The sequence below is a fragment of the Idiotropiscis lumnitzeri genome, chromosome 16 (assembly GCF_059441095.1).
Source record: "Idiotropiscis lumnitzeri isolate Australia: NSW breed Sydney's pygmy pipehorse chromosome 16, RoL_Ilum_1.0, whole genome shotgun sequence".
In the NCBI taxonomy this organism is placed as follows: domain Eukaryota; kingdom Metazoa; phylum Chordata; class Actinopteri; order Syngnathiformes; family Syngnathidae; genus Idiotropiscis; species Idiotropiscis lumnitzeri.
In genome coordinates, this window is record NC_142406.1 from 15,881,987 (window position 1) to 15,900,517 (window position 18,531).

Below are 18,531 nucleotides of genomic sequence, written 5' to 3' on the forward strand. Positions count from 1 at the left end.
CAAGTGTACCAAAGCGTGCCAACTTGACGACGGGTCGCTCAAAGACGAGACATTTCCCGACCCAGACCCAACTCCCCCACGCTCTCGTAGTCCGGTTCGGTGGCGTCCGTCCCGCCCCCCTCCCTGCGCTCCTCGTCCGAGCTGCCGCCAGTCTTTGGGATGCGGATGCTCTCGTAACCCGGGTCGGCGCCGTCCTGCGCGGCGCCGGCCGCTGGCTGGCCGTAGACGTCCTTCACGCTGGCATAAAGATCCCCGGAGGACCCGGTCGGGATCAGGCCTTTGAGTTCGGCGATGCTGCTGTAGTCGTGCTCGTTGTCCTCGCGGCTCACGTTGGCGTCGTCCGCCGTCGTTCCGGCCACATTGCCGTACTTGCAAGACTGAAACACAAACGCAAGGTTTGACATTTTAGCTTGGTGAGAAATCGAGTAATGTCTTCGTGGGTCAGGAAGCAAACATATTTGATAACTTAGTGGTGGCGAAATCTTATCTGGCAACTTCGCTCTTACTTTGTGACATATAAAGTTAAAACATGTAAACGCTAAAACTAAAGCGGCGGACCCCCTGGTGGGTTCCCCCACCTTGAAGCGAATCGTCTGATCTTCTGTCATCTTTTGATTGGTTGGTGCTCGCTTCCGTCTGGGGGGGAAAGCGTGAACGTCTCTCACTTGGGGACTCGCGGAGCGTTTTGTGGCAGCACCTTCTGGTGCGTCTCCGGAGACGGCGAGGAGCAAAGTCACGTGAAAGGAGCACAAAGCGCACGTTTGCCACAATCCTCGGGCTACAGCGTCTCTCGGGAACCGATGGCTCATTTACAAACTCGTTCCCGCACTTTGTTCCGTCAAAGTACGGACGAGTGCTCGAGAACGCTGGCGGGCTGAGGATGTGATGATGATGATGATGGATGACGGTGCGCTTAATCGTCGTTTTAGGAATGACGACGTGAGACCCGGGGGTCATCCGTCACCGCATCTTCAGGCGTGACATTAATCGATACACGTTTGCACACGTGATTATTTTGAATCATCTGCCATACAAACTAAAGCGCCTAAAGGCTTTTTCACTTCTCGTTAATTGGCCCGCCAATTCGCAGCGCCACAACACGTGCTGAGGCGCGAGTGTCGTTACAAAATGTTTCCGTCTTCCGACACATTGTTGGACAGCGGAGGCTGGGACCGTGACGATGGCGGTCTCGCGAGTCCGACAGGGGGGTCAAATTAATTTGCTAAAAGCCCCGCGGGAATGGCTCACGTCTCGGATTGCGACGCCGGGCAACCGGTCTCGCCGTTTGGTGACGTTCGATAGCGAACGTGCGTGTGTTTACTGTACGGCCGCCCGAGGGCGTTTACAGAGAAGACGAGGACGCGCCATCATCCATCATGGCGTCGGGACGAATAGCAGCTGGCCGACCAATCACACACACGCACGCGCCAATGATCCGTCAAGACAAATTGCCTACTAGTCATACGCGAGTGTAAACGGCGGGGCGTCGGAACCGCTCAGGGTTTATCTTAAATCAGCCCCCAGGGTGGACGACATGCGGCACAATATGCAAACGTGCGCGCGCGTGTATGTGCAGCGTGGGCAAGAAGAGCCCGAATTCCCGCTGACTGGACCAGAAGATGTGCCAGAGGTCTGCAAGATTGGGTCTGCCTGAACAAAGAGCCGCATGAGCGGACATGCTGCTCAAATGACAATGCGCTTGTTGTTGTTTTTTTGCGTCATTCGGCGTGGAAAGAAGTCGAGAAAAACATAGTTGGCCATTGCGCCCTTTTTTTGGACAAGGAACACAAGAAACCTAATTTGGAGCAGTAGTTCTGTCAGCAAAGACGCGGAGGAGGGAAAAGTGAACAGGAAGCATCTGGCATAAGATTTATTTGCATTTTAAACGGTGACTTTTGGAGTTTTACGGCTTTGTGGGCGCAGCCTGGCCGTAAAACACGCCAGCGACACGTTGTCGCCTCGTAAAAAGCGCTAACGGTCGACGCTGACCCACCTTCCCGTTGTGCAGCTCGGGCCTGGCGTGTCCGTTCATCAGCGCGGGCTGGTTGTCGTTTTCATCCAGGACTTTCTCCGGCAGCGGCGGGGGCAAATCCTCGGGTTCCTCCTTGAGCCTGGGAGACGGAACGCCGCCGCCGCCTTCTGACCGCCGTTTGGCCTCCAGGTCGGCACTGTAGCGGCTCTTTTTGTTGCGGTCCACCGAGGCGTACTCGGGCGTGCCGGGGCTGCTGGCGGCGATGCCGGCGTGGCCGTTGACGAGGGGCGTAGGAGGTGGGGCGTCCGCGAAAGAGGGGCCGGTGGTACCGTTAGGGAGGCCCAGCTTCTTCGGGGGGTCTTTGAGCTCCTTGACTGTCTCGTAGAGGGAGTCCTCCACGCTGACGTCGCGGGACGCTGTCGACATGTCTTTCACCACCTGCAAAAATAAATGAATAAATATTTTGAGTAATTTGAAAAAATAACTTCAAAAGCAACTTTTAAATATGCAAAACATTTTGTATGCATTTTGTGCGCTCTCTTCTATGACACTTAAAAATACAAAAAAATACATATAAAATAAAAATATTAAAATATATGTATCAATTTTTTTTTTCCCGAAAACTTTTCTGCACGTTTCCGTTTTGCTCACCTCGTAGGTGCTGTCGCCGGACGTGGGCGGGGCGGCGTCCCTGACCAGCGAGCTGCTGGGCGGGATGCTGGGCAGCTCGCGTCCCTGCGGACACTTAGACCACCTGTGCTCCGACATCTCCTCCGTCGGCTGGGGACTGCTGGCTTGCGTGTCTGTGAGGACTTCACAAGCACGCATCCCAATTAAGTTTCCAGCTTCCCGATGGGTCGAGAGCGAACAGCCGAGACATACTTGTACCGCTGGTGAAAGGCCCGTTGTGCGAGCTGCTGACGCAAACGTCCGTCACCGGACTGTCGGCCGACTGGCTGACGGTCTCTTTATCCGACGTCTGGAAAGCACATCATACAATCATACACAAATCCGTGTCTTTGCGTTAATGAGCACGCAGTGGCTGCAATATGCTTTGCAGGTTTCTGTACAGAAGGTAAAAGCAGCGCAAGATAAATATCAGGTGTTGTGTTATTGCAGCTTCGATGCGACACTTTGGCGAAGTCTCCACGTGAAAGCGGCCAACGCCAACACAGGAGTCTGCGTTGCGCTCAAACGGCAACCATGAAACTCAAGGGCAGACATCCTGCAAGATGAAAGCTTTTCTTTCACCCTGCTGGTACAAACAGGTGAGACGCATCAGCCGCTACAGAGTTAAATCAGAAATCAAACAACACATCCTCCGCCTCCTCATTAGCGAGAAACATATTCGTCAGGAGTTCACATGAGGACGAAGATCTCTCTTTTTTTTTTGCAGCTTGTTTACCTTCTGAAGAGGGTTAGACGCACAAGACAGGGAAAAGCGACACCCAGTGGACGCACGGAGTCATTGCAGCTCCATTCTCAATGATGTCATCTTTTAGCTCCATGAAGCAATCTTTTTTTTTTTCTTTTAATAACGGTGATGGATTTAAACTGTTAATTTTGATGAATCAAAGTGAGAATGTGTGCTCATGTGGATTTAAATTTAACGTCCCTAAACAGTTGCAACTTTATGAAATTTACATAACTTGGCAGAGCATGTAAAACATTGAATTGAATTTGAAAAAGTAAAAATAACTTAATTAAATGACATTTTTTCAAAATCAACGAAACAAATGCACTCACTCCATCCATGAGGTCGACTGTGTCTCCTGCCGGATGCCCAATGGCCGCTTTCTTCTGCCTGGAAAAGAAGACAAAAGGGGGCATTCTTATCAGAATTTTCTTCACGGTTCTTCTCAATTGTGTAAATAAAAAAAAAAGTCCCAGATGAAGACTCCATTTCCCATCATGCCTTGCACTCACCCGCGGCAACTGGTGCACAGCAGCAGTAAGACGGACACGAGCAGCAGGACGGCCAGAGTGCTGAGGGCGGCCAGCAGGGCCAGCTGGCCGCCGCCGCCGACCAGCCAGGTTGCCGCAGGCCCCCCCGCTCCCGCCCCCGCCACAGCCGCCTCGGGCCCCCACCACACGCCGCTCAGCAAGGGGGCCATGATGCATCACACCAGGACAGGACAGCACATTGGACGGGCGCCAGCTACAAAACAATACATTTAAGATTACAAATAATTCAAAAGCATATTTTTGGGAGAGATTTCAGTGGAATGCACAGACAGCAACGAAGTAACAAAGTGTTGATGATCCAGCAGGTGGCAGCAGAGAGCAGCGGTGCGGTGGAACAAACTGCACTTGTGCTGCAGTCTGCACACAAGTCAACATCAGCAACCTGCTCACATCGGCATCCGCAGTCCATTTGAGTCCAAAAAACACTACTGTCTCACCCTGTCCCGTCCCGTGCCGTACGTGAGTGCCGATCAAACATGAAACTCAGCCACCATTACCGAAAGATACATGGAATAAATATTCTGACCTTACGAGTTGATGCACTTGGCGAGCACGAGTTATGGCACTTGCGGTCCTTAGTGTGGGATGTGTTCGCAACGTCAACAGTTTTAGCTAAACGTCAAAGAGAGCTTTGATTGCTCAACTGCAGCATCATGCTCCGCAGTCTCCACTTTGTCGCAGCTTGCCCTCATTCAACTCTGGGATAAAAATGGGCTCCTTCATACAGTCGATGCTCGTTTGGCTCCGTGCTTGTGAGTGTGGTAATTTCAGCGTGCCATTTTTTTTTTACATTTGGAGACCATCAAGACTGCCCTCATTCTCCTCCTGGATAAAAAAAAAAAAAAGCTGCCTCAGCCAATCTTCCACGGCAGACCAGATCCACACACGCTGGGAGCCACCTTGTGCCCCTGACCTCCCGCTGAAGGCAATTCGGCGAGTAGGAGGGCGGGTCGAAATAAGACAACGCCGCCAAACATAAACATCACACATGTCGAACAGGCGGCCGGGAACATGTGTTGCCATGGCAACCCCCTCCCGGCAGCAGCGCCGACGATCAGCGTGACAAATGGAGCTGTCCTCCGGAAACCAAGAAACAGGAGAACGGCATCATCATTTAGCCACGCTCGTGTTACACTTTCGGGTAAAACTAACAGCAGCACCCATTCATAAATCAATTTGGCAATTGGGCGTCTGGACGAGACCTCTTGGCTGATTAATTATTTATCCAATGCGATAGATTTTGGGAAAATGGCCCATAAAGACACACTTGGATGACTTTGGACTATTTTGTCACACAAAGACCGCATTTCTTTTCCACAAAACGGACGACAAGTGTCACATTTTTGCCTATGCAGTTTATCTGGCACTTTCCGTTCCCCCGTGCAACCCTCGGGGGATGCCAAACAAAAACGAGAACGCATTTAGCTCCTTTGACGCATCCAGGAAGTGGCAGGGTGTGAGCTGCAAAAATAAAAATGCAAAAGAGAGCGATGTGGGCGCATTTCCTCTTTTTTTTTTCCTAGTCTGAACTTGACCGTCCATATTTGTCCGCCACTGGCGTTCACACGCTCCGCTTTTACTTCCGTATGTCATAAAACAAAATGAGGAACCTAATACAAAATCAAACAGTGAAGAGAAAAAAAAAAAAACGATGCTGAGCCCTCGAGGCGACCTTACGATGGATTTTTTATACACATGGAACTCATAAAAGCTTATCCTCAGCGAAAAACAACTAATAAATTACACGGTTTCAAACTCTTCTTTGTGTATTAACGGGATGTACAAGGGAACTCTACTGCCCCCCGATGGCCAAGGCTTGCACATAAGGAGCACAATGTCAATGAGAATTGAAGCATGAAATCAAAATGAAAGGGGCCACAAAAAACAACGCAAATGCAAATACAAATATTTTTATCTTTAAAAATGTATTTAAATAAATTATATTTTTCCAAATATAAAAATAAGTACATATAAAGATTGATTTTTCTTAAAAAAGGTGAATCAATAAAATAAAATCATATCACGATATAATTATTTTGAATGATTAAGCATTCTGATTTCTTTAAAAATGTCATTTTTTTGTTCATTTCCCAAATGCTGTCCCTTTCGTCGCTCGGCCTTCCTCAAAAGAGCGAACGGCAACCGGCAAAGAACTTCCTCACGCCGATCACTTGTTTGAACTGAAGTGCCATCAGCGCCAGATGAGCGCCATGACGGGAGGCAGCTCAGGCTGCGATGCAAAGCCAGCACAGCAGGTGGCGCCACCACAAGATCAACTTTTGCCTTGTTTTTAAGCGGCTTGAAAAAGTCCGGCTTAATCCTCCCATGAGAGATTTCCTTGAAAGCGGACTAGGAAAATCCCGCAATTTGTGTGTGGACTCATTGCGGCGCGAGGACGCCCACCAACTGTCGGGCCTCATCAAGAAAACGACACCCCAGTTTGGTGCTGAACGCCCTCAAAAAAGGGCCCCGCGAGGAAGGACAGGAATGCAGACGCACGAGAGGAAATTGAAATTTTACAGTAAACGCGCTCTTTCATCCAGAAAGAATGTTCCTCGCTTACCGGCGGGACAAATTAATGTCAGGATGTCGAACGAGGTGGTGGAAGAAAATCATTTCAGTAGCAACGTCTAACGGCGCACACAATTGTATGTATTAGTTGAATATGACACTTCAAAATTGATTTAAAAAAAAAATATATATATTAAAAATAATAATCTCTTCCAACAGGTGGCGCTATTAACCATGGGATAGATTTAGGCGACAGAGCTAACAAAGCCTGAGATAAAAAATCTTACCAAGAAAACAAAGCGCACAAATCTCCATGGCAACATCATCATCATGTGTTGCCGTGTCTGCGCATCGCTGAGCAGCTGTCGCCGCGGGTTACGGGGTTGCTAGGGGGATGGAAGGAGGAGACTCTGGCATCCTCATCCTCATGTGCCGCTTGGCATCCTAATGTGTGCTTTCAGCCCGTTTTGGTGTCGCATCCCCGTGAATGGACGTTTGTCCGTCTTGTGGCCACGCCAAGCGGCGCTGGCCCAATTCCTCGCAATTGGCTTCTTTTATCCTGCCGGACACGTTGCCCTGCAAAACCGGCCTCGGGGGCTGAATTTCTGTGAAATGATCATGGATTTCAAACGGCTTTTGCCGGTGTCCGTTTCGCGATCAATAGCGAATGTTGCTCAACGAGCCGGTTATTTACTTAGTGTAATCCCGGCCGATACTTTTCTCCCCTCGCGGCCACGTAATGGAATTAAGGACGTGAGCGTTAAGCACCGGTTTGCCGTCTGTAATAACGTTCGGATTATTCCGCGATTAACGCGCTCCATCGTTTTTATAGGCTTAGCGTAGATTTTGGCCGCGGACGCCGCTAACATGGCCGACAAGCGCAACAGCAGACAGCTTTCGGTGGAATGATCGACACTCATATGCGATTGAGTCGAAAATTTTATTTATTTTTTTTATAATTGTATTTAAGCTACAAATGCACATACGCCAACCAATTAATTATTAAGATTCGCCTCGTTTTTGTGAAGTAACTTCTTCGTTGTACATGCTAGCAAGCCGCGGAGTCGAGCGCCTTTTGTTTACCGACACCGGTCGACGTGTTTCGAGCGGTGAGCCCTTTGAAATGAAGCAGTCTGACCCATTTGTGGACCCCCCAATCCGCCCCGCCTGGACTGCGGTAATCCCCCGGCGACCCAGAAAGTTCTTTGGCGAGCAGGTGGCGGCAACGTGTGCCGCTGAACGAGCCGCATAACAACGGCGGCACCAATGATTAAAAGAGAAAATTGGTTAACAAGTGCAAAGTTTTGGCCGCTTCTGTTGCGACTTTTGATTATTATTTTTTGATGCTGACAAACCTTTGCCATTTAACGCAACTTACCACGAAAAAAACAAAAACAAAATTTAAAAACGTGACATTCCGCTATTATTTCTTCACCCGATCGGGAAAACGGGCCATTTGTTTGCAACCCACGTCGTCGTCATGTCGGATTGGACGTGTTGCGCAACATCAGGGACAAATGTTTGCTGAGGTTTGTGGAACAGCGCTGCTCTTGTTTGAGCGGCGAGGAAGAGGGGGGGGGGTGTTTAGAGATTGTCTGCGGGTTACAATCACGCCATTGCTTCTGTTTGCCGGACAAACGAAGGGAATGAACAGCTGGAAACAACTGGCAACGTCTGTTGGTGGCAACTCAGTGTGTGTGTGTGTGTGTGTGGGGGGGGCATGGGGGTGTTTGGGCAAAGCATAGCTGTGACAGTTTCATTTCTGGACATGGGAAAAAGCAGTGGGCCAGTGGGCGCAGCAATCAAATCTTTTTACAATTGAGTAGTCGCATCGATTAATGGGATAAAAACGGATTTTGTTTTAGTGAACCAAGCGTAAGAGTTGTTAAATAAAGCCTCGGAGCTGTCAATTAACATTGTTCCCCGCGTGCTTTGCGACCGTTATGAATCCTTTTAATGAATTTCATTTTTGCCGACATGACATTTGGTACGCATGTTTATCAGGAGTAGACGCACAAAAAAAAAAGAATCAAGGATGCAGGAAGTCAACCATTTTGGCTTTTTCACTTCAAACGTCGCGCAAGGTCACGAGTTTCAGGAGAATGCCACTTTTCGGATACTTTGTCACAAGAAACAAACGTCGCAGAAGGAAGGCCACAAAATGTTTGCGGCGCTGGCAGACTTTGGATTTTGCTCTCTCGCTGGTCGTGGCGACTTTCCCTCTCGCTCGCTCGCTCGAGGGGGGAAATGCCGACTCAGCAGGATGTCTCGCAAAACGGACCGATGGCCTTATTTCCTGTCTGCTGAGATTACTTCAAGCAGCGGGGCTCGGCTCTTTTTTTTTCTTTTTTCTTTTCTTTTGAAGGCAGCGTGAGGTTCTGCCTCCAAAACTCCGGGCAGCCGAGGCAATGGCTTTGATTTTCATTTTTGAACCTCCGCCAAAGGCAAATAGGTAACGTTTTAATCAACGTGTCGGATTACGCAACGACGACAAAGGCCACGTTCAAGCAACGGCGAGAAATTTTGATTTGAGTCACGGCAGAAGCCCGCATCACCTCGTAAATGGTGACGTCTCTCACGAGCGAGCAAACAAACGATATCGGACCTTTTTGCCACTGACGTTTTGCGTCTTGATCGAACTGCTGTTCATTGGCAACACCTTCGTCCACACGTCGGCGACAGGGCGGGTTTAAATCAAATCAAACGTGATCCGGATTAGACGCCGGGGCCTGATTGCAAAACGTTCAGCCAGCAAAGGAAGGAAGATAACGAGAGCGTCTGGCGAGTGGCCGCGGACGGCGAGCCCAACAAAGAGTCGCTTGTTGCGGAAGGCGAGCGGCCTTTCACTTCCTGGATGCTTGATCCCTGATGTTATTCTTAGATCCTCGGGAGCGTGGAAGCTTAACCGAATGGGAAAGTTTGCCGAGTAAATGTTGGGGAAAAAAATGTGTCGGCGTTGACGTCTTGGAGAGCAAGAGGACACGTTGACACGCTCGCCAACCAAATGGCAACGTTCCCAATTCCCGGCTTTTGGGGAGAAAAACGGCCCTCTCTCTCTTCCCCGAAGATTGATTTTGTGCTTTTTCTATTATGACGGCTCGTAAGAGGATTTTGACGAGCGCTTAAGCGGCATATTTCTGACACTTTGGATTATTTTCTGTCTCTGTGAATTGATTTTGCTGTTTCAAGATCACAATTTGGATTATTTTTTTTTTGTTTTGACAATGTTGGTCGTTGAACGTACATTTCATAATGATCAATTCATCGATTATTTTTACAAAGTCTTTGCAACATACCCAACAACGTACAACTGTCCGTGTACGGCGAGTACAAATTGTCCTCTGAGGTTTCCCGTCATGAGGTGACAATCTCATACAGGACCGGCGGGTCGGCAGTACGTGGGGAAATACTCGGCATAGCGGCCGCAGTCAACATTCCCGACATGCCGGAGCTTCATACGCATTTCATCATATGCAAGGCCTCGTCTTCACTTTCGCCCGCTCGGATTTGCTCGAGCGAGGCGAAAGAGCCGTCGCGATTGACGGCACTGCTGAGTGTGCGCGCGGGGGGGGGGGCGGCGAGGCGGAATGTTCCGTTGCCTCGTTACGCTGGTGGTGCTGATGCGGCACGACATTCGCACGGCCGAGGCGCTCCACTGTCGTCTCCCGCAAAGCGAACTTTGTGTGTTTCTGTCAACATTCGACAATTTGACGGGGCGTTTGAGGCGCTAACTGGACGGCTAATGTTTAACGCACAAGGTCGGCTCGCTTGCCCTTTGCGGCCCGCAGCGCTTCCCGATGGGACCGAGGTTCTCTGCGGCTGCTGCAAATGAGATCTGCGAGCGCTTGCCAAGCGGCCTTTCCGCCGCGTGGCACAAAACGACCAATCGATTCTTAGAAGGTCAGCGGCTCCGGCGATAAGGATCAATATGCTCTTTTTATTATTACAACCGGCCTTCCGCCTTTTCATCTCTCTCGTCAGTCACGTGGTACGATCTTCTCAGTCAGGTTGCGCTTTTCGTCCATTTATATGTAACGAAATCTGGCTGGAGCTTCCCTTAAGATACGTGTGTGTAATATGCCTACCCCATAAAAAAAATATCACTTTGTAATACTGTAAAACAAAACACTGCAGTAGTAGTTAATGAAATGAAAATAATCTGTTTTGCTTCAACTGAGGGACATTTTGTGCTGCTGCTTGTGTTTGACGCCTCTTTCTTGAATTATTGAAATGGCAACTTGTAGTTTTACAGTTGAGTCTCTTGCCACCACGCAGCACTGATGACATTTTTGCTCCCAAATGAAAGCATAAAAAAAATATATATATATAAATCATGCAGGTGACAACTTGTATCTCAAAAACCTTTTATGTTGGGTCAGTCGTATCTCAAGGCATCACTGTCGTCCCTGCTGACGTCCCGACATTGAAAGCCAGGAAACTTGCATATCGACTTCATATTCTGCACCTTCAGACACAATTGCACTCCTGGAAAAAAGTGAAGTTTGCCCGGCAGTATGAAAGAGGCTTACGGAAGACTTAAACTAATTAGCCTCACTTCCGACCGCGTTGCATAATTAATCGGAACGAATAATGAAAGGGCAGACGCCTTCTACGATGAAGTGAACAACCCTGAAGGGACACGAATTGATGAAACGCATCCACCCACACGGCGAACGCTTGCCAAACCAAAATGTTCGCTCTCTGAAACATTCTTGGAAACCTTTGCTCCCTTTTAACATGCAGCAGCTGCAAGAATAACCAATCATCGACTTCCATGCCGACATGCTCCGGATTCCCTCAAGCTGCCGTCCTGCAACATTCCCTGGCAGCGCTGCAAGTTCTAAAACGTGGACCTCTTTTACACCAATCGTGCACTGTGTGACGATTACAAGGACACTCAGTTGCAAAAGCGAGCCCGGATGACAAAGTGCAAATTGTGCGCTTGATTCAAATCCCCAACACACGCCCACCCCCACCCACATGCCCTGCCTCTTGGCGTTTGGGTGGGGGGGGTTGTCTGAACGCATTGGAATGACATGGGGAAGATTTGAGGACATCTTCTTTAGAGGGGGGGGGGGGATAATACCCTATTATTTTCAAAGAGCATTCGAAACAATAGCCGAACACACAGCAGACTCACCAGTCACAATATTCGGTACATCTGCACTTTGTGACAACATCCGAGACCCATGTTCGGCGTTGGCAAAGAGTAAAACGTTGGCTATGTGCTGACAGGTTGGTTATCAGTATTGCGGATGTACCTAATGAAGTGTCCGTTGTGAGTGACAGGTTCCCCCCCACCCACATTCTTGGTCAAAATGTAAACACAAGCGCGGTGGGGGCTAAGCAAGATGCGTTCAATGTCGCTGTAATTGACAGTGCTTTCTGCATTCATAATGAGGAGGAAACGGGCAACAAGTCGCCGCTGACGACGCCTAATTTTTCCTACATATACACTGGTATACAATTTTAAATATCAAATTAAAAAAAAAACACGGCGCGGTTAGTACCTCACGAGGGTATTCCACGTCGAAGCTTCCCGCCGTTGGAATGCGTCGTGTCGCTCCGTTAAACGTCCGCTTGTTGTCGTGTTGTCGCGTCCAGGTGGAAGATGGAGGGAAGGTGAACAGCTGGGGCTGTCTTCAAATTGCGTACATTTCTCCCGGGAAGGAAAAACTGAAGGCAAAAAACGCCTCCGCCAGTACCGCTGCAGACTGAAGAGTGAGCACCGCGGCTGCCCAGCCAGCAGTGCGTTGCTCCAGCCAGGGAGCCAAACAGCCAATCAGGGAGGCCATTGCGACCGCAACGTCTTGTGGGTAATGGAGTCTGGAGACAAAAACGATTTTTTTTTTTTTTTTTTAAATCACTTTTAAATTTAGGTTGGTTCTTTTCAATTATTCCAATTCATCAAGTAATTATTGAATCAAACACATGAAAAATGTTAAATGGATGATTTTACTAACAAACCTCAGCATTTATTTATTTATAAAGAAACTAAATCATAATTAATCAACTAATTACTGAATGAGACAAGAAATGTTGAGGTACATCTAATTTTATAAAATTATTTTTTTTTGTATCCGTGCATAGGCATAACATTTTTATTAAAAGTTATTAGCTGGTGCAGGTGTCCTAATATTGTGGCGCGGAAGTTTGCGTGTGTTTGGCGATCATTTTCAAGTCACTTACGACTTGTTGAGGGAATTGCATGCTTGCCGAACAACGCATTCCACTCCCCCGTGTACCGCTAACGATTCTCCAACTACCAACGAAATGGTCGCCTTTCGAGCACTATGTCTTGCCGGTGCTTTCTGCAGTTAAGTCCATTTTGCGGTCTCGAGACAAATTAAGTCAGAATGAGTTTTCACTCCCCTCTGCAACTTTTTTTCGAGGGCGCGTAAAGAACCAACCAAACAACGAGATGTTATCGTGCCTTCGACCTCCTTCCTGAAACACAAATGCGACCGCTGCCTCTGACAGTTGGACAGTAGAGCCAAATGCCGGCTAAATATAGATGGAGACTCCAGCATTTCCTTGACACACACACACACACACACCAAGTACTGTCGACGCTTATTTGAGTCATTTTTAGGGCTTATACTAAAAGAGAGTGGCGTCACAGTGCAGCAATAAATGCTCAAGGCGGGCGGGAGGGGGAATTGGATGTTGACCTGAAACAATGGACTGACTATTTTTTGCATGCAGGGACTCTGATACAGCACAAATTCTATATTTGTAACATGTACTGTCTCCAGGAACGAGACCGCCCCACCAAAAACCCACTCAAGACGCATGGAAGAATATTTTTGCATCTGGCACGAGCGCGTCCGAATGATGCAAAATCCGGCATGATGACGGAACGCACGACAATCAATGAAAAACCTAAACTGTTCAAATGGCCATTTACTTGCAGTCGGCACCAGCGTGCCCCCGTAACGCGATTAACACGTGACAATCAATCAAAGGCCAGCAAGTGATGTTTCTGTAAAACATGTTTAAAAGGTTTTGCATGCGGCACCAGCACCTCTGTTCACATGTAATTCGCCACGTGTGTTTATCACGACGGCACGCGCGAAAATCAATCAATGCAATGTGTGCGTTTTGGAAGAGGCCAAAGGTGTTGACGCCACCCTCTTCCAAAAGTCGTTTCGGGAATTGAAACTTGAAGATAAACAAAATGAAAGGTTAGCGGGGCATCGCAAGACAATTAGAGTCATTATGTGTCATTGACTAGCAGACATTGGAATGATTATACAACCTTGGTACTCAAAGTTCACATCTATGTAGAATTCAGCAATGATATATCCATGTAAGAGACTTTATGTTGATAGTCAATTTACTGGCATTTTTAGATTACATAATATACAATTTATTTAATTGTAATCTATTATTAACACAATGAATTATATACACATTTAAAAAGATTAATTTTACGAACAACATAATTTATTGTTGTGTTTTAATTTGATAAATCTGTATACGTGCGATCATTTGACTTTACTTTTTATTTAAAATATATATTAATCAAAAAAATATTGAATTTGACGCATAATAAACAAATGAATAGAACGACTGTAAATACAATTTAATCAACCAATTTGGGGGAAAAGTCCAAATTATTACAACCAATATTGCACACGAGGTATTGCTTCGACTTTGTAAACGTTTTTGAAATTATTTTCAAAAGATGTACCACAGCTCGTGGAGAAACTTTTACTTGTCATCTGGCGCCCTCCGGTGGCCACTTGCGAGTACCGCGCCAAGCGTCGCGTGATGAAAGGTGAAAACATTCAAACAAACATGGCGGCCTCCAGTAGAGCGCCCGTGGTGCTGAAGGCGGTGAAGAAAATCGCCGTCCACTTTTGCCCCTTCGAGCCCAACGTCCGCTCGACGAGGTAAGACGCGCGTGGGTGCGTTTGGCCTCATAATCGCAAATGACAAAAAAAAGGTTTCTCCACGGGTCGCCGCGTTAGCATGTTGCTAATTAGCCATTTCTGCACTCGCGTCTGCCACCGTGTTGGTGTGCAATACGCAAATAAAATGGCAATCGTATGCGGTTTCAGCTTTAGGCCGTGTTATCTGTCTGAATAAGTTCTAACTATTGCACGTGAGTATCTTCTGTTAAATTCTACTGATATGTGAATAAAAGTCAGGTTTGCTAAATTGCGCCACTATCGGAATAGACTGTCTGCATGGAATGTGAACTGTGTCTCGCTTCCTGTAGGGAATTCCTGATCGTCGTGGGCTCGGAGAAGGCCAAATCGACCAATTTAAACTGCGAGGTGATATCCATGGTGAAACACGACAAGTCGGAACCTGTTGTGGAGGTCACTTATGGTAAGGCGGGCAGTTTATTTACTTTAAAAAATAGGTGACATCTGTCTGCAACCTGAGATGAATTGCTGCAAATGTGCAAATGCTTACATGGATGGTCCAGTGAAACCACCCCACCCACCCTGACGCAGCCTATCAATGCCTTAAGATAGTAGCAAAGCACAATTAATATTAATGTGAAGCTCATCAATTCACTTGAACAGAGTTTGTTGGCGGCCAGAGGGCACAAGATGGCAGCAGAGCGATACTTTGGCATGAAACAATGTTGATTCACTGTACCTCAAAGGCTCAAAATGGTAACTTCCTCTGGTATCTTTATAATTTGAGAAAATTTTGTTTATAATAAAATGGCCTAAGTATTTGACTAAAAACATGAGGCATAATTTCTATTGTTAATCATCAGTCTAACATAAAAACTGCCTAAGTCACTTTTGAACTTTTTCAGACAACAGGAAACTCAACAAATTCGACAAATAAGAACAGTGCATTTGCCCCGATTCAACCTTTGACGCTTACCATCAACTGGATGAATGACAATTTGTGCTGACATTGAGAAAAAAATGTGAATAAAATAAAAAATAATAAGAAAAGAAAATGAGATAACTTTAATTATACCTAAGTATTTTTCCTCCAAAGTTTTTAAACGTCTAATTTGAATTTACTGGTCTTAAAAGCCAATTATTTACGTTCCGTTATTTCTTATAGGAAACGTTCATTTTGGAAGCCCAACAACCATGTTTGCTAAACTACGTTTGCACTGCTCTGACTTGTAAATCATCATTTTATGAGTGAAAGAAAACACATGTATCTCTGCCATAGGTCAAGAGCAGCTTGCCGTCCTATTGTGCGTGCACTGCTTGACTTTTACTCACACTCAACTTTGTCCGGCCATTGTGTCATTGTCCTGACAAGATCCTCCCGCTTTTGTCTTCCTCCTCAGTGGACGGCGAGAGGCTGCTGATGAAGGGCGCCAACCTGACCAGTAGCGAGATGCTCAGTGCCTTCCAGGCTCGATGCACGGCCAAGGCTGCAGCCAAATAACAATCAATATACTGTGTATATAACTGGATATTTATAATAAATATGTATCATTTCATATTTACCTTTTTTTTTTCGTCCCTTGAAGTCGATCCATAAAGGGTCATGTGCATCATGCTTGATTTTGCATAACTATTAGGGAGGACATTTTGTAAGCAGTGACTTTTGTGACACAAGCGCTTTATTGTTTTGAACCACTGAAAAAAGGTTGACCAAACATAAACGACTACCTTAAACCCTCAAGTCTCTTTGTGCACCTAAAATAGCCCATGTAATCACTGTATTGTTAGGCCAAAGGAGCATCAACTTCACTTTTTCTTGTGCGTTTTACAAACATGAAATGATTCATCATGGGGGCTCTGACTATTTTGAGGCTAAATTTACCAGCTCTTCATCACACTACATATTTTAGGAAAAACACAATCATAGTACATGTCAGTAACAAAGTCTGAATTTGTTCAATAAATTAACATGACACTTACCAATAATTTAAATATAAATGTTGTATTTTAGGAGTTTGGAAAGGCCAGTCAAAGATGCTGGTTGCTTGCTAAAATAAAAAGAAGGGCCGATTTCGGCACTTCCTGATCTATGACGTGTCAGCTTGTGATTAGTTAATACACAAAAAGGTACGTGAAAGCCAAAAAAGTTTTCTTATTTTTGCGTTTCTATTCAACATTTTCTGAGCAATTACAGTTGTGTCAAAAAATATACTTCATGTGTTTATCATTATAAAACTGTCAAGAAATGACATTTTTAAGTCTTATCATTTAACATAAGTAATGATTGTCATTGAACAACCCAATCAAGTTTCTAACATTCTATTTTTATTAAAAAATTATAAATACTTGTCGCTAGTTTCCAACAAAGTTGAATCTACTTTCAATACTTTCCCATTTTGCAACGTTAGCCAAAGATGTTAGCAGCTAGCCGAGTGAAGCCGGGGACCGAATTTCTCTCCGTCCCCTTGCGATGACGTCTCGTGCTCTGATTGGTCCTTCACCCCTCATAAATATGAGCGCATTGACTACACCGTCCGAGTTGGACGATAACACACGAGTTTGGAATATCAGGAAAAAAAAAAAAAATAAACACTTTTGCAAACATGGTCGAGAAGTTTGTCGGGACGTGGAAGATGATTTCCAGCGAGAACTTTGACGACTATATGAAAGCAATTGGTAAGATTAGATATTTATTTATTTGAACGGTGATGTATTTTTTATTTAATTATACAAGTATTCACATGCATGCGCAATTGAGCATCGGAAGCCTCTTTAGAATATTTTTTCCCAACACATAGCTGCGTTTTCCCCCCTAAAATGTGACGCGGTTGACTTACCGCGTCTGCGTGCTTGTGCTGGTGCGCTGCAGGCGTCGGCTTCGCCATCCGACAGGTCGGCAACCGCACCAAACCCAACTTGATCGTGACGGTGGACGAACAGGGCACCGTGAGCATGAAGACGCAGAGCACCTTCAAGACGTCCGAGATCAAATTCAAGCTCAACGAGCCCTTCGAGGAGACCACCGCCGACGACAGGAAGACGCGGGTTCGAACCGCACACTTACTTGCTTGCATTCTCTCGTTCTTCCCGTGCGTGCGTGCGTCCGTTGATGCCAAATTGTCTCTGCTCCGTGTGTGTGCGCAGACCGTCATCAGCTTGGAAAATGGCAAACTTGTGCAGAAGCAGAGCTGGGACGGCAAAGAGACGAGCATCGAGAGGGAAGTGAGCGATGGCAAATTAATAGCGGTGAGCAGTTCCATCAGCACGTTGCAGCCTTCGATTGAGAAAGTGCTGCGCCAAGGAAAAAATATATTTTTTCGGGTCAAAATATATAACGGCATGCCTCTAAAAATGTCAATAAATACACACTACTTCGCCACCAATATACAAAAGTTGAAAAATAATTTAATAAGATATTTTCATGAATAAAAAAGTGTTTAAATCCACAACAGCAGTATGTGAATGTTTTTAAATAAGCATGAGCGCAAGTTTGAAGGATTTACCGAGTGTATGCAGGTGTACCTAATGTTGTGACCCGCTGAGCTCATGGTTTGTGTGTGTGTGTGTTCCCGCAGAGGTGCATCATGGGAGATGTGGTGGCGGTGAGGACATACGTGAGGGAAGCGTGATGATGTTTAGGCCGCCGCCTTGCGACAGGCTCAGTTTCATGAGCGTCCCTTTTTTCTTTTGCTTTTTTTCCGGGTATGTTGCCTCCAAATCGTGAAAATGGTTCCGATTCCAATAAAGCTCATTTGTCAAATCGGCGTTTTTCATTCCTCTGCACAATCGAGCCCAATGTTGCCCAAAATGGTTTCCCGCCTTAGATTTTGTTGCGCTTCGATTTTTGGGCGAGGTGGGCTCGAACGGCAAACACTTGAAAGGTCACCCCGTTTGACGTATGATTCCCTCTGGCAGCAGGAATGTCGACTGGCGAGAGCATTATGCAGGGAGCGCCATTACGCACTTTTCCAGGAGGTCACACATTTCCCAGTGCACATGTAGAGCAAGCTGATAGGAATTCCCCCCCACCCTTGGTGACCGGTCAAGTGGCAGATTGTTTCACAGGCAGCTTTCTCAAGACTGGTCGCTCTGATTGGTCCTGATGAGGTTGTAAGTACACTTGAGGACACGGCCATGAACTTTCTGCTAAGTCATCACGAACATGCATTTTGTGCGTGTGTGTGTGTGGGTGGGGGTGTGTATGCGCTC

General features: G+C 46.6%; 3 protein-coding genes across 4 annotated transcripts; 2 read left to right on the top strand and 1 right to left on the bottom strand.

Annotated features, from left to right (window-relative positions):
- pag1 (phosphoprotein membrane anchor with glycosphingolipid microdomains 1) lies at nucleotides 1–17,355 on the bottom strand. Of its 2 annotated transcripts, XM_088319392.1 has the most exons (10): nucleotides 17,160–17,355; nucleotides 15,886–15,952; nucleotides 15,655–15,809; nucleotides 11,959–12,274; nucleotides 3,899–4,130; nucleotides 3,719–3,776; nucleotides 2,861–2,951; nucleotides 2,624–2,784; nucleotides 1,994–2,410; nucleotides 1–377 (listed from the first exon to the last, which is right to left on the bottom strand). In XM_088319392.1, the coding sequence occupies exons 5-10, from the start codon at nucleotides 4,084–4,086 to the stop codon at nucleotides 39–41; spliced, it is 1,254 nt and encodes a 417-aa protein (XP_088175518.1). In that variant the 5' UTR covers nucleotides 4,087–4,130; nucleotides 11,959–12,274; nucleotides 15,655–15,809; nucleotides 15,886–15,952; nucleotides 17,160–17,355; the 3' UTR covers nucleotides 1–38. The 2 variants fall into 2 exon arrangements, with proteins under 2 accessions (XP_088175518.1, XP_088175517.1); XM_088319391.1 differs by lacking the exons at nucleotides 15,655–15,809; nucleotides 15,886–15,952; nucleotides 17,160–17,355 and having other exon boundaries at nucleotides 3–377; nucleotides 2,855–2,951; nucleotides 11,959–12,239.
- mrpl53 (mitochondrial ribosomal protein L53) lies at nucleotides 14,183–15,878 on the top strand. The gene is made up of 3 exons (XM_088319394.1): nucleotides 14,183–14,343; nucleotides 14,673–14,785; nucleotides 15,723–15,878. The coding sequence occupies exons 1-3, from the start codon at nucleotides 14,222–14,224 to the stop codon at nucleotides 15,821–15,823; spliced, it is 336 nt and encodes a 111-aa protein (XP_088175520.1). The 5' UTR covers nucleotides 14,183–14,221; the 3' UTR covers nucleotides 15,824–15,878.
- Nucleotides 16,863–18,082, top strand: fabp4a (fatty acid binding protein 4a). Its single transcript, XM_088319393.1, has 4 exons — nucleotides 16,863–16,998; nucleotides 17,192–17,367; nucleotides 17,467–17,568; nucleotides 17,898–18,082. Exons 1-4 carry the CDS (start codon nucleotides 16,926–16,928, stop codon nucleotides 17,949–17,951), a joined length of 405 nt encoding a protein of 134 aa, XP_088175519.1. The 5' UTR covers nucleotides 16,863–16,925; the 3' UTR covers nucleotides 17,952–18,082.
- The last annotated feature ends 449 nt before the right edge of the window (nucleotides 18,083–18,531 follow it).